Source organism: Hypanus sabinus, unplaced genomic scaffold (assembly GCF_030144855.1).
Source record: "Hypanus sabinus isolate sHypSab1 unplaced genomic scaffold, sHypSab1.hap1 scaffold_601, whole genome shotgun sequence".
Lineage (NCBI taxonomy): Eukaryota > Metazoa > Chordata > Chondrichthyes > Myliobatiformes > Dasyatidae > Hypanus > Hypanus sabinus.
Window position 1 is genome coordinate 289,409 of NW_026781457.1, and position 15,150 is coordinate 304,558.

The 15,150-nt window shown below is 54.9% G+C and overlaps 1 protein-coding gene across 1 annotated transcript; it reads right to left on the reverse strand.

Annotated features, from left to right (window-relative positions):
• Positions 1-13,045: 13,045 nt before the first annotated feature.
• On the reverse strand, positions 13,046-15,047 carry LOC132389558 (proteoglycan 4-like; the record flags this gene model as incomplete). The annotated part of the gene is made up of 1 exon (XM_059962030.1): positions 13,046-15,047. A coding segment is annotated over one exon (2,002 nt), but the record flags the coding sequence as incomplete, so codon positions are not given.
• Between the last annotated feature and the right edge of the window lie 103 nt (positions 15,048-15,150).

The following is a 15,150-nucleotide window of genomic DNA, read 5'->3' on the forward strand; positions in this document are numbered from 1 at the left end:
TCACCCACTACAGTAACCATCCTCTCCACATCCACTCTATCTGTGTCCTCTGGTCCTAGACTCCCCCTCTACAGGAATCATCCTCTCCACATCCACTCTATCTGTGTCCTCTGCTCCGAGACTCCCCCACTACAGGAAACATCCTCTCTACATCTACTCTATCTGTGTCCTCTGGTCCTAGACTCCCCCACTATAGGAAACATCCTCTCCACATCCACTCAATCTGTGTCCTCTGGTCCTAGACTCCCCTACTGTAGGAAACATCGTCTGCACATCCACTCTATCTGTGTCCTCTGGAACTGACTCCCCCACTACAGGAAACATCCTCTCCACATCCACTCTGTCTGCCTACTCTGGTCCTAGAATCCCCCACTACAGGAAACATTCTCTCCACATCCACTCTATCTGTCTCCACTGGTCCTAGACTCCCCCACTACAGGAAACACCCTCTCCACATCCACTCTATCTGTGTCCTCTGATCCTAGCCTCCCCCACTACAGGAAACATTCACTCCACATCCACTCTATCTGTCTCCACTGGTCCTAGACTCCCCCACTACAGGAAACACCCTCTCCACATCCACTCTATCTGTGACCTCTGGTCCTGGACTCCCCCAGTGCAGGAAACATCCTCTCCACATCCACTCTATCTGTGTCCTCTGGACCTGGACTCCCCCACTACAGGAAACATCCTCTCCACATCCACTCTATCTGTGTCCTCTGGTCCTGGACTCCCCAATACAGGAAACATCCTCTCCACATCCACTCTATCTGTGTCCACTTGTCATAGATTCCCCCACTGTAGGAAACATCGTCTGCACATCCACTCTATCTGTGTCCTCTGGTCATAGACTCCCCCACTGTAGGAAACATCGTCTGCACATCCACTCTATCTGTGTCCTCTGTTCATAGACTCCCCCACTACAGGAAACACCCTCTCCACATCCACTCTATCTGCGACCACTGGTCCTGGACTCCCCCACTGCAGGAAACATCCTCTCCACATCAACTCTGTCTGTGTACTCTGGTCCTAGACTCCCCCACTACAGGAAACATCCTCTCCACATCCACTCTATCTGTCTCCACTGGTCCTAGACTCCCCCACTACAGGAAACATTCTCTCCCCATCCACTCCATCTCTGACCTCTGGTCCTAGACTCCCCCACTACAGGAAACATCCTCTCCACATCCACTCTATCTGAGTCCTCTGGACCTGGACTCCCCCACTACTGGAAACATCCCTTCCACATCCACTCCATCTCTGACCTCTGGTGCTAGACTCCCCCTCTGTAGGAAACATCCTCTCCACATCCACTCTATCAGTGTCCACTGGTCATAGACTCCCCCACTATAGGAAACATCGTCTGCACATCCACTCTATCTGTGTACTCTGGTCCTAGACTCCCCCACTACAGGAAACACCCTCTCCGCATCCACTCTATCTGTGTCCTCTGGTCCTGGACTCCCCCACTACAGGAAACATTCTCTCCACATCCACTCTATCTGTGTCTTCTGGTCCTAGACTTCCCCACTACAGGAAGCATCCTCTCCACATCCACTCTATCTGTGTCCTATGGTCCTTGACCCCCACTACAGGAAACATCCTCTCCACATGCATTCTATCTCTGTCCTCTGGTCCTAGAGTCCCCGACTACAGGAAACATCCTCTCCACATCCACTCTATCTGTGTCCTCTGGTCCTAGACTCCCCCACTACAGTAACCATCCTCTCCACATCCACTCTATCTGTGTCCTCTGGTCCTAGACTCCCCCTCTACAGGAATCATCCTCTCCACATCCACTCTATCTGTGTCCTCTGCTCCGAGACTCCCCCACTACAGGAAACATCCTCTCCACATATACTCTATCTGTGTCCTCTGGTCCTAGACTCCCCCACTATAGGAAACATCCTCTCCACATCCACTCTATCTGTGTCCTCTGGTCCTAGACTCCCCTACTGTAGGAAACATCGTCTGCACATCCACTCTATCTGTGTCCTCTGGTCCTGGACACCCCCACTACAGGAAACATTCTGTCCACATCCACTCTATCTGTGTCCTCTGGTCCTGGACTCCCCCACTACAGAAAACATCCTCTCCACATCCACTCTGTCTGTGTCCTCTGGTCCTAGGCTCCCCCACTACAGGAAACACCCTCTCCACATCCACTCTATCTGTGTCCTCTGGTCCTAGACGACCCCACTATAGGAAACATCCTCTCTTCATCCACTCAATCTGTGTCCTCTGGTCCTAGACTCCCCCACTACAGGAAACATCCTCTCCGCATCTACTCTATCAGTGTCCACTGGTCATAGACTCCCCCACTATAGGAAACATCCTCTCCACATCCACTCTATCAGTGTCCACTGGTCATAGACTCCCCCACTATAGGAAACATCGTCTCCACATCCACTCTATCTGTGTCCCCTGGTCCTAGACTCCCCCACTACAGGAAACATCCTCTCCACATCCACTCTATCTGTGTCCTCTGGACCTGGACTCCCCCACTACAGGAAGCATCCTCTCCACATCCACTCTATCTGTGTCCTCTGGTCCTAGACTCCCCCTCTGTAGGAAACATCGTCTGCACATCCACTCTATCTGTGTCCTCTGTTCATAGACTCCCCCACTACAGGAAACACCCTCTCCACATCCACTCTATCTGTGACCACTGGTCCTGGACTCCCCCACTGCAGGAAACATCCTCTCCACATCAACTCTGTCTGTGTACTCTGGTCCTAGACTCCCCCACTACAGGAAACATCCTCTCCACATCCACTCTATCTGTCTCCACTGGTCCTAGACTCCCCCACTACAGGAAACACCCTCTCCACATCCACTCTATCTGTGTCCTCTGGTCCTAGACGACCCCACTATAGGAAACATCCTCTCTTCATCCACTCTATCTGTGTCCTCTGGTCCTAGACTCCCCCACTACAGGAAACATCCTCTCCGCATCCACTCTATCAGTGTCCACTGGTCATAGACTCCCCCACTATAGGAAACATCCTCTCCACATCCACTCTATCAGTGTCCACTGGTCATAGACTCCCCCACTATAGGAAACATCGTCTCCACATCCACTCTATCTGTGTCCCCTGGTCCTAGACTCCCCCACTACAGGAAACATCCTCTCCACATCCACTCTATCTGTGTCCTCTGGACCTGGACTCCCCTACTACAGGAAGCATCCTCTCCACATCCACTCTATCTGTGTCCTCTGGTCCTAGACTCCCCCTCTGTAGGAAACATCGTCTGCACATCCACTCTATCTGTGTCCTCTGTTCATAGACTCCCCCACTACAGGAAACACCCTCTCCACATCCACTCTATCTGTGACCACTGGTCCTGGACTCCCCCACTGCAGGAAACATCCTCTCCACATCCACTCTATCTGTCTCCACTGGTCCTAGACTCCCCCACTACAGTAAACATCCTCTCCACATCCACTCTGCTTGTGTCCTCTGGTCCTAGACTCCCCCACTACAGGAAACATTCTCTCCACATCCACTCTCTCTGTGTCCTCTGGTCCTAGACTCCCCCACTACAGGAAACATTCTCTCCACATCCACTCTATCTGTGTCCTCTGGTCCTGGACTCCCGAACTACAGTAAACATCCTCTCCACATCCACTCTGCTTGTGTCCTCTGGTCCTAGACTCCCCCACTACAGGAAACATCCTCTCCATATCCACTCTATCTGTGTCCTCTGGTCGTAGACTCCCCCACTACAGGATACACCCTCTCCACATCCACTCTATCTGTGACCTCTGGTCCTGGACTCCCCCACTACAGGAAACATCCTGTCCACATCCACTCTATCTGTCTCCACTGGTCCTAGACTCCCCCACTGCAGGAAACATCCTCTCCACATCCACTCTATCTGTCTCCACTGGTCCTAGACTCCCCCACAGCAGGAAACATCCTCTCCACATCCACTCTATCTGTCTCCACTGGTCCTGGACTCCCCCACTACAGGAAACATTCTCTCCACATCTACTCTATCTGAGTCCTCTGGTCCTAGACTCCCTCACTAAAGGAAACATCCTCTCCACATCCACTCTATCTGTGTCCTCTGGTCCGAGACTCACCCACTACAGTAACCATCCTCTCCACATCCACTCTATCTGTGTCCTCTGGTCCTAGACTCCCCCTCTACAGGAATCATCCTCTCCACATCCACTCTATCTGTGTCCTCTGCTCCGAGACTCCCCCACTACAGGAAACATCCTCTCCACATCTGCTCTATCTGTGTCCTCTGGTCCTAGACTCCCCCACTATAGGAAACATCCTCTCCACATCCACTCTATCTGTGTCCTCTGGTCCTAGACTCCCCTACTGTAGGAAACATCGTCTGCACATCCACTCTATCTGTGTCCTCTGGTCCTGGACACCCCCACTACAGGAAACATTCTGTCCACATCCACTCTGTCTGTGTCCTCTGGTCCTAGACTCCCCCACTACAGGAAACATCCTCTCCACATCCACTCTTTCAGTGTCCACTGGTCATAGACTCCCCCACTATAGGAAACATCGTCTCCACATCCACTCTATCTGTGTCCTCTGGTCCGAGACTCCCCCACTACAGGAAACATCCTCTCCACATCCACTCTATCTGTGTCCTCTGGACCTGGACTCCCCCACTACAGGAAGCATCCTCTCCACATCCACTCTATCTGTGTCCTCTGGTCCTAGACTCCCCCTCTGTAGGAAACATCGTCTGCACATCCACTCTATCTGTGTCCTCTGGACCTGGACTCCCCCGCTACAGGAAACATCCTCTCCACATCCACTCTATCTGGGTCGTCTGGTCCGAGACTCCCCCACTACAGGAAACATCCTCTCCACATCCACTCTATCAGTGTCCACTGGTCATAGACTCCCCCACTATAGGAAACATCGTCTGCACATCCACTCTATCTGTGTACTCTGGTCCTAGACTCCCCCACTACAGGAAACATCCTCTCCACATCCGCTCCATCTCTGACCTCTGGTCCTAGTCTCCCCCACTACAGGAAACACCCTCTCCACATCCACTCTATCTGTGTCCTCTGGTCCTGGACTTTCCCACTACAGGAAATATCCTCTCCACATCCACTCTATCTGTGTCCTATGGTCCTTGACCCCCACTACAGGAAACATCCTCTCCACATGCATTCAATCTCTGGTCCTAGAGTCCCCCACTACAGGAAACTTTCTCTCCACATCTACTCTGTCTGAGTCCTCTGGTCCTGGACTCCCTCACTACAGGAAACATCCTCTCCACATCCACTCTATCTGTGTCCTCTGGTCCGAGACTCACCCACTACAGTAACCATCCTCTCCACATCCACTCTATCTGTGTCCTCTGGTCCTAGACTCCCCCTCTACAGGAATCATCCTCTCCACATCCACTCTATCTGTGTCCTCTGCTCCGAGACTCCCCCACTACAGGAAACATCCTCTCCACATCTACTCTATCTGTGTCCTCTGGTCCTAGACTCCCCCACTATAGGAAACATCCTCTCCACATCCACTCTATCTGTGTCCTCTGGTCCTAGTCTCCACTACTGTAGGAAACATCGTCTGCACATCCACTCTATCTGTGTCCTCTGGAACTGACTCCCCCACTACAGGAAACATCCTCTCCACATCCACTCTGTCTGCCTACTCTGGTCCTAGAATCCCCCACTACAGGAAACATTCTCTCCACATCCACTCTATCTGTCTCCACTGGTCCTAGACTCCCCCACTACAGGAAACATCCTCTCCACATCCACTCTATCTGAGTCCTCTGGACCTGGACTCCCCCACTACAGGAAACATGCTCTCCACATCCACTCCATCTCTGACCTCTGGTGCTAGACTCCCCCTCTGTAGGAAACATCCTCTCCACATCCACTCTATCAGTGTCCACTGGTCATAGACTCCCCCACTATAGGAAACATCGTCTGCACATCCACTCTATCTGTGTACTCTGGTCCTAGACTCCCCCACTACAGGAAACACCCTCTCCACATCCACTCTATCTGTGTCCTCTGGTCCTGGACTCCCCCACTACAGGAAACATTCTCTCCACATCCACTCTATCTGTGTCTTCTGGTCCTAGACTACCCCACTACAGGACGCATCCTCTCCACATCCACTCTATCTGTGTCCTATGGTCCTTGACCCCCACTACAGGAAACATCCTCTCCACATGCATTCTATCTCTGTCCTCTGGTCCTAGAGTCCCCGTCTACAGGAAACATCCTCTCCACATCCACTCTATCTGTGTCCTCTGGTCCTAGACTCCCCCACTACAGTAACCATCCTCTCCACATCCACTCTATCTGTGTCCTCTGGTCCTAGACTCCCCCTCTACAGGAATCATCCTCTCCACATCCACTCTATCTGTGTCCTCTGCTCCGAGACTCCCCCACTACAGGAAACATCCTCTCCACATCTACTCTATCTGTGTCCTCTGGTCCTAGACTCCCCCACTATAGGAAACATCCTCTCCACATCCACTCTATCTGTGTCCTCTGGTCCTAGACTCCGCTACTGTAGGAAACATCGTCTGCACATCCACTCTATCTGTGTCCTCTGGTCCTGGACACCCCCACTACAGGAAACATTCTGTCCACATCCACTCTATCTGTGTCCTCTGGTCCTGGACTCCCCCACTACAGAAAACATCCTCTCCACATCCACTCTGTCTGTGTCCTCTGGTCCTAGGCTCCCCCACTACAGGAAACACCCTCTCCACATCCACTCTATCTGTGTCCTCTGGTCCTAGACGACCCCACTATAGGAAACATCCTCTCTTCATCCACTCTATCTGTGTCCTCTGGTCCTAGACTCCCCCACTACAGGAAACATCCTCTCCACATCCACTCTATCAGTGTCCACTGGTCATAGACTCCCCCACTATAGGAAACATCCTCTCCACATCCACTCTATCAGTGTCCACTGGTCATAGACTCCCCCACTATAGGAAACATCGTCTCCACATCCACTCTATCTGTGTCCCCTGGTCCTAGACTCCCCCACTACAGGAAACATCCTCTCCACATCCACTCTATCTGTGTCCTCTGGACCTGGACTCCCCCACTACAGGAAGCATCCTCTCCACATCCACTCTATCTGTGTCCTCTGGTCCTAGACTCCCCCTCTGTAGGAAACATCGTCTGCACATCCACTCTATCTGTGTCCTCTGTTCATAGACTCCCCCACTACAGGAAACACCCTCTCCACATCCACTCTATCTGTGACCACTGGTCCTGGACTCCCCCACTGCAGGAAACATCCTCTCCACATCAACTCTGTCTGTGTACTCTGGTCCTAGACTCCCCCACTACAGGAAACATCCTCTCCACATCCACTCTATCTGTCTCCACTGGTCCTAGACTCCCCCACTACAGGAAACATTCTCTCCCCATCCACTCCATCTCTGACCTCTGGTCCTAGACTCCCCCACTACAGGAAACATTCTCTCCACATCCACTCTCTCTGTGTCCTCTGGTCCTGGACTCCCGAACTACAGTAAACATCCTCTCCACATCCACTCTGCTTGTGTCCTCTGGTCCTAGACTCCCCCACTACAGGAAACATCCTCTCCATATCCACTCTATCTGTGTCCTCTGGTCGTAGACTCCCCCACTACAGGATACACCCTCTCCACATCCACTCTATCTGTGACCTCTGGTCCTGGACTACCCCACTGCAGGAAACATCCTCACCACATCAACTCTGTCTGTGTCCTCTGGTCCTAGACTCCCCCACTACAGGAAACATCCTGTCCACATCCACTCTATCTGTCTCCACTGGTCCTAGACTCCCCCACTGCAGGAAACATCCTCTCCACATCCACTCTATCTGTCTCCACTGGTCCTGGACTCCCCCACTACAGGAAACATTCTCTCCACATCTACTCTATCTGAGTCCTCTGGTCCTAGACTCCCTCACTACAGGAAACATCCTCTCCACATCCACTCTATCTGTGTCCTCTGGTCCGAGACTCACCCACTACAGAAAACATCCTCTCCACATCCACTCTATCTGTGTCCTCTGGTCCTAGACTCCCCCTCTACAGGAATCATCCTCTCCACATCCACTCTATCTGTGTCCTCTGCTCCGAGACTCCCCCACTACAGGAAACATCCTCTCCACATCTGCTCTATCTGTGTCCTCTGGTCCTAGACTCCCCCACTATAGGAAACATCCTCTCCACATCCACTCTATCTGTGTCCTCTGGTCCTAGACTCCCCTACTGTAGGAAACATCGTCTGCACATCCACTCTATCTGTGTCCTCTGGTCCTGGACACCCCCACTACAGGAAACATTCTGTCCACATCCACTCTGTCTGTGTCCTCTGGTCCTAGACTCCCCCACTACAGGAAACATCCTCTCCACATCCACTCTTTCAGTGTCCTCTGGTCATAGACTCCCCCACTATAGGAAACATCGTCTCCACATCCACTCTATCTGTGTCCTCTGGTCCGAGACTCCCCCACTACAGGAAACATCCTCTCCACATCCACTCTATCTGTGTCCTCTGGACCTGGACTCCCCCACTACAGGAAGCATCCTCTCCACATCCACTCTATCTGTGTCCTCTGGTCCTAGACTCCCCCTCTGTAGGAAACATCGTCTGCACATCCACTCTATCTGTGTCCTCTGGACCTGGACTCCCCCACCGTAGGAGACATTCTCTCCGCATCCACTTTATCTATGTCCTCTGGTCCTGGACTCCCCCACTACAGGAAACATCCTCTCCACATCCACTCTATCTGTGTCCTCTGGTCGTAGACTCCCCCACTACAGGATACACCCTCTCCACATCCAGTCTATCTGTGACCTCTGGTCCTGGACTACACCACTGCAGGAAACATCCTCACCACATCAACTCTGTCTGTGTCCTCTGGCCCTAGACTCCCCCACTACAGGAAACATCCTGTCCACATCCACTCTATCTGTCTCCACTGGTCCTAGACTCCCCCACTGCAGGAAACATCCTCTCCACATCCACTCTATCTGTCTCCACTGGTCCTAGACTCCCCCACTGCAGGAAACATCCTCTCCACATCCACTCTGTCTATCTCCACTGGTCCTGGACTCCCCCACTACAGGAAACATCTTCTCCACATCCACTCTATCTGTGTCCTCTGGTCCTAGACTCCCCCACTACAGTAAACATCCTGTCCACATACACTCTATCTCTGACCTCTGGTCCTAGACTCCCCCTCTGTAGGAAACATCTTCTCCTCATCCACTCTATCTGTGTCCTCTGGTCCTAGACCCCCCCACTATAGGAAACATCCTCTCCACATCCACTCTATCTGTGTCCTCTGGTCCTAGACTCCCCCACTACAGGAAACATCCTCTCCACATTCACTCAGTCAGTAGGTTTATCACTTTGCGCAAATAATGTTTCAATACTTCGGAGCTCACGCGCTCCGGTTCCACCCACAAAGCCCTTCCGAGCCTTTGGCCGCCGTCCGAACCGCCGACGTTCAGCGTCCGCCGCCCTGGACCCGCTGTTCTCTCCTCGCGCGCCTCCCGAGAATGAGACCGCGAGCTCCCGCTCACCTCACAGAGACAAGATAGCGTGACAATTCTCCATTGGTTAGTTCCCCCCCCTTAACTGCAGTTATAGCCCAAACCTTCCAGCTGCAGATACCCATTACAGCATTAAATAACATCACAGAGAAGCCATTTTCAGAGCCTGAACAGTTGATGGTACTGAGAGCCTGACATATAGTTATGTAGGCATTAGATGAACACACAAATATATATGTTTTTGTGTGTGTGTGTGTGTGTGTGTGTTTCTAATTCGGCCGTCGGTTAATCGGGACAGCCTGTTATTTGGGACGACTCTTAAAGAAGAAAATCTAACTGAGAGACCAGCCAGGGTTCCCTTTGTTGATCTGGGACACTGATCCTGTTAATCGGGACAGCCTGTTATTTGGGACGACTCTTAAAGAAGAAAATCTAACTGAGAGACCAGCCAGGGTTCCCTTTGTTGATCTGGGACACTGATCTTGTTAATCGGGACAGCCTGTTATTTGGGACGACTCTTAAAGAAGAAAATCTAACTGAGAGACCAGCCAGGGTTCCCTTTGTTGATCTGGGACACTGATCCTGTTAATCGGGACAGCCTGTTATTTGGGACGACTCTTAAAGAAGAAAATCTAACTGAGAGACCAGCCAGGGTTCCCTTTGTTGATCTGCGACACTGATCCTGTTAATCGGGACAGCCTGTTATTTGGGACTACTCTTAAAGAAGAAAATCTAACTGAGAGACCAGCCAGGGTTCCCTTTGTTGATCTGGGACACTGATCCTGTTAATCGGGACAGCCTGTTATTTGGGACGACTCTTAAAGAACAAAATCTAACTGAGAGACCAGCCAGGGTTCCCTTTGTTGATCTGGGACACTGATCCTGTTAATCGGGACAGGAGGCTGTGACCGGAGAGTTTCCGCTGGGAGCTCTTGTGTGGCCGTTTGGGACACCACGCCGCGCTTCGATCGAATGGCGCCGGCTCGCGTTCGGAGCGCAGTGAGCTCTGCCGGCGGCATTGAGAAGATTCCCAGCTCCTCTCCCCACCGCGGTTTCGTGCGTTCAGGCTCGGAGGTGGCGCAGCCGGCCGGGCGCGAAGACGGAACGGTTTCGCCGCTTCAGCGAGCCGGGAGCTATGAAGAATTGGAAGGTGTCAGCCATCACCCTGGATGTCCCAGTGAAGACGAAGACTTGGAGGGTGTGCTTGCGCGATGGCAGTCCGTCATCTGCACGAGACGCCCGTGCTGCGCTGATTTTGTCCATTTACAGTCAAAAGAATGGGAGGCCGATGAATTCCTCAGTTTCAGGAACCAATAACAGAGTTTTACAGTACTGCAGTAGTATTGCTAATGTTCCAGTTTGTTTTGCATTTCATTCAAATGCAGAATTTGTTACCCGCTCAGTTTGTCTTGTTTTTTTTTAAAAAAAAATGTCTTTTTAATAATGTGCTCGAAACTTTGGCTAATCGGGACAGCCCCCTTAATTGGGACAAAATGCACTGGTTCCCGATGTGGCCCAATGAACCAGTGATCCAGCGCGCACGCGCGCGTGTGTGTGTGTGTGTGTGTTCGTTCCTCCGGGCCCCAGCTGCAAAAACATTTGAAATAACAAGAAAGAAAAGCTAAAAACAAACATAGTTTGTTTTACATAGCGTAGGAAAATAAAATTTTAGACCAACTTTCAGAGTTCCGCGCAGCCCAGCTTGTAATCCCACTGAGCCGCCACTGGAGGGCAGTACTGACCGGACAATTTTTATATTCCTGCAGATTTTACATAAATGTATGCCATATGCCATAGAAGTATATCTAAGATAACAATATATATTATGCTTACATACACATATGTTTAATAAGCTGTTTAATTGTTACAACACACACAAACTGCTGGTGGGACACAGCAGGCCAGGCAGCATCTGCAGGGAGAAGCACTGTCGACGTTTCAGGCCGAGACCCTTCGTCAGGACACACAACACGCACAAACTGCTGGTGGGACACAGCAGGCCAGGCAGCATCTGTAGGGAGAAGCACTGGCGACGTTTCGGGCCGAGAAGCTTCGTCAGGACACACAACACGCACAAACTGCTGGTGGGACACAGCAGGCCAGGCAGCATCTGTAGGGAGAAGCACTGGCGACGTTTCGGGCCGAGGAGCTCCGTCAGGACAGACAACACGCACAAACTGCTGGTGGGACACAGCAGGCCAGGCAGCATCTGTAGGGAGAAGCACTGACGACGTTTCGGGCCGAGAAGCTCCGTCAGGACAGACAACACACACAAACTGCTGGTGGGACACAGCAGGCCAGGCAGCATCTACAGGGAGAAGCACTGGCGACGTTTCGGGCCGAGAAGCTCCGTCAGGACAGACAACACGCACAAACTGCTGGTGGGACACAGCAGGCCAGGCAGCATCTGTAGGGAGAAGCACTGGCGACGTTTCGGGCCGAGAAGCTCCGTCAGGACAGACAACACGCACAAACTGCTGGTGGGACACAGCAGGCCAGGCAGCATCTGTAGGGAGAAGGACTGGAGACGTTTCGGGCCGAGACCCTTCGTCAGGACGAACTGAAAGGAAAGATAGTAAGAGATTTGACAGTAGTGGGGGGAGGGGGCAATGTGAAATGATAGGAGAAGACCGGAGGGGGCGGGGTGAAGCTGAGAGCTGGAAAGGTGATTGGTGAAAGTGATACAGAGCTGGAGAACGGAGAGGATCATGGGACGGGAGACCTCAGGAGAAAAAGGGGGAGGGGAGCACCAGAGGGAGATGAGAACAGGCAAACAACTAAATATGTCAGGGATGGGGTAAGAAGGTGCATTAACGGAAGTTAGAGAAGTCAATGTTCATGCCATCAGGTTGGAGGCTACCCAGCCGGTATATAAGGTGTTGTTCCTCCAACCTGAGTGTGGCTTCATCTCGACAGTAGAGGAGGCCATGGATAGACATATCAGAATGGGACTGGGACGTGGAATTAAAATGTGTGGCCACTGGGAGATCCTGCTTTCTCTGGCGGACCGAGCGTAGGTGGTTCAGCGAAACAGTCTCCCAGTCTGCGTCGGGTCTCACCAATATATAAAAGGCCACACTGGGAGCACCGGACACAGTATACCACACCAGCCGACTCACAGGTGAAGTGTCGCCTCACCTGGAAGGACTGTCTGGGGCCCTGAATGTTAATTGTTAGCTTTGTTATATTGTTATATATTGTATTACATTAAATATATATTATATATTGTATTGTTACTAACAGTTTGAACGTCAAACAAAACTCTCTCCTCCTGTGACCCTTTCTCCCCCAACCCTCATCCCTTTTGAGTGCGAGAGGGCGGGAGTCTCCGAGGGGAGGGTGGCGAAAGTGGTAGAGGGTCGGAGGCCGATCGCGGTGGGGGCTCCCTGCCGTCCGTCTCCGGGACCCCTGAGGGCCGATCGGCGAGGCGTCTGCGGGGTCCAGGCCTGTGCGGATAGTGGGGAGAGGGTCGGAGGCTGATCGCGGTGGGGGCTCCCTGCCGTCCGTATCCGGGACCCCTGAGGGCCGATCAGCGAGGCGTCTGCGGGGTCCAGGCCTGTGCGGATAGTGGGGAGAGGGTCGGAGGCCGATCGCGGTGGGGTCTCCCTGCCGTCCGTCTCCGGGACCCCTGAGAGCCGATCGGCGAGGCGTCTGCGGGGTCCAGGCCTGTGCGGATAGTGGGGAGAGGGTCGGAGGCCGATCGCTGTGGGGTCTCCCTGCCGTCCGTCTCCGGGACCCCTGAGAGCCGATCGGCGAGGCGTCTGCGGGGTCCAGGCCTGTGCGGATAGTGGGGAGAGGGTCGGAGGCCGATCGCGGTGGGGTCTCCCTGCCGTCCGTCTCCGGGACCCTTGAGAGCCGATCGGCGAGGCGTCTGCGGGGTCCAGGCCTGTGCGGATAGTGGGGAGAGGGTCGGAGGCCGATCGCTGTGGGGTCTCCCTGCCGTCCGTCTCCGGGACCCCTGAGAGTCGATCGACGAGGCGTCTGAGGGGTCCAGGCCTGTGCGGATAGTGGGGGGTCGGAGGCCGATCGCGGTGGGGGCTCCCTGCCGTCCGTCTCCGGGACCCCTGAGAGCCGATAGGCGAGGCGTCTGCGGGGTCCAGGCCTGTGCGGATAGTGGGGAGAGGGTCGGAGGCCGATCGCGGTGGGGGCTCCCTGCCGTCCGTCTCCGGGACCCCTGAGAGCTGATCGGCGAGGCGTCTGCGGGGTCCAGGCCTGTGCGGATAGTGGGGAGAGGGTCGGAGGCCGATCGCGGTGGGATCTCCCTGCCGTCCGTCTCCGGGACCCCTGAGAGCCGGTCGGCGAGGCGTCTGCGGGGTCCAGGCCTGTGCGGATAGTGGGGAGAGGGTCGGAGGCCGATCGCTGTGGGGTCTCCCTGCCGTCCGTCTCCGGGACCCCTGAGAGCCGATCGGCGAGGCGTCTGCGGGGTCCAGGCCTGTGCGGATAGTGGGGAGAGGGTCGGAGGCCGATCGCTGTGGGGTCTCCCTGCCGTCCGTCTCCGGGACCCCTGAGAGCCGATCGGCGAGGCGTCTGCGGGGTCCAGGCCTGTGCGGATAGTGGGGAGAGGGTCGGAGGCCGATCGCGGTGGGGTCTCCCTGCCGTCCGTCTCCGGGACCCATGAGGGCCGATCGGCGAGGCGTCTGCGGGGTCCAGGCCTGTGCGGATAGTGGGGAGAGGGTCGGAGGCCGATCGCGGTGGGGTCTCCCTGCCGTCCGTCTCCGGGACCCCTGAGGGCCGATCGGCGAGGCGTCTGCGGGGTCCAGGCCTGTGCGGATAGTGGGGAGAGGGTCGGAGGCCGATCGCGGTGGGGTCTCCCTGCTGTCCGTCTCCGGGACCTCTGAGAGCCGATCGGCGAGGCGTCTGCGGGGTCCAGGCCTGTGCGGATAGTGGGGAGAGGGTCGGAGGCCGATCGTGGTCGGGTCTCCCTGCCGTCCGTCTCCGGGACCCCTGAGAGCCGATCGGCGAGGCGTCTGCGGGGTCCAGGCCTGTGCGGATAGTGGGGAGAGAGTCGGAGGCCGATCGCGGTGGGGTCTCCCTGCCGTCCGTCTCCGGGACCCCTGAGGGCCGATCGGCGAGGCGTCTGCGGGTCCAGGCCTGTGCGGATAGTGGGGAGAGGGTCGGAGGCCGATCGCGGTGGGGTCTCCCTGCCGTCCGTCTCCGGGACCCCTGAGGGCCGATCGGCAAGGCGTCTGCGGGGTCCAGGCCTGTGCGGATAGTGGGGAGAGGGTCGGAGGCCGATCGCGGTGGGGTCTCCCTGCCGTCCGTCTCCGGGACCCCTGAGAGCCGATCGGTGAGGCGTCTGCGGGGTCCAGGCCTGTGCGGATAGTGGGGAGAGAGTCGGAGGCCGATCGCGGTGGGGGCTCCCTGCCGTCCGTATCCGGGACCCCTGAGAGCCGATCGGCGAGGCGTCTGCGGGGTCCAGGCCTGTGCAGATAGTGGGGAGAGGGTCGGAGGCCGATCGCGGTGGGGTCTCCCTGCCGTCCGTCTCCGGGACCCCTGAGAGCCGATCGACGAGGCGTCTGCGGGGTCCAGGCCTGTGCGAATAGTGGGGAGAGGGTAGGAGGCCGATCGCGGTGGGGTCTCCCTGCCGTCCGTCTCCGGGACCCTGAGAGCCGATCGGCGAGGCGTCTGCGGGGT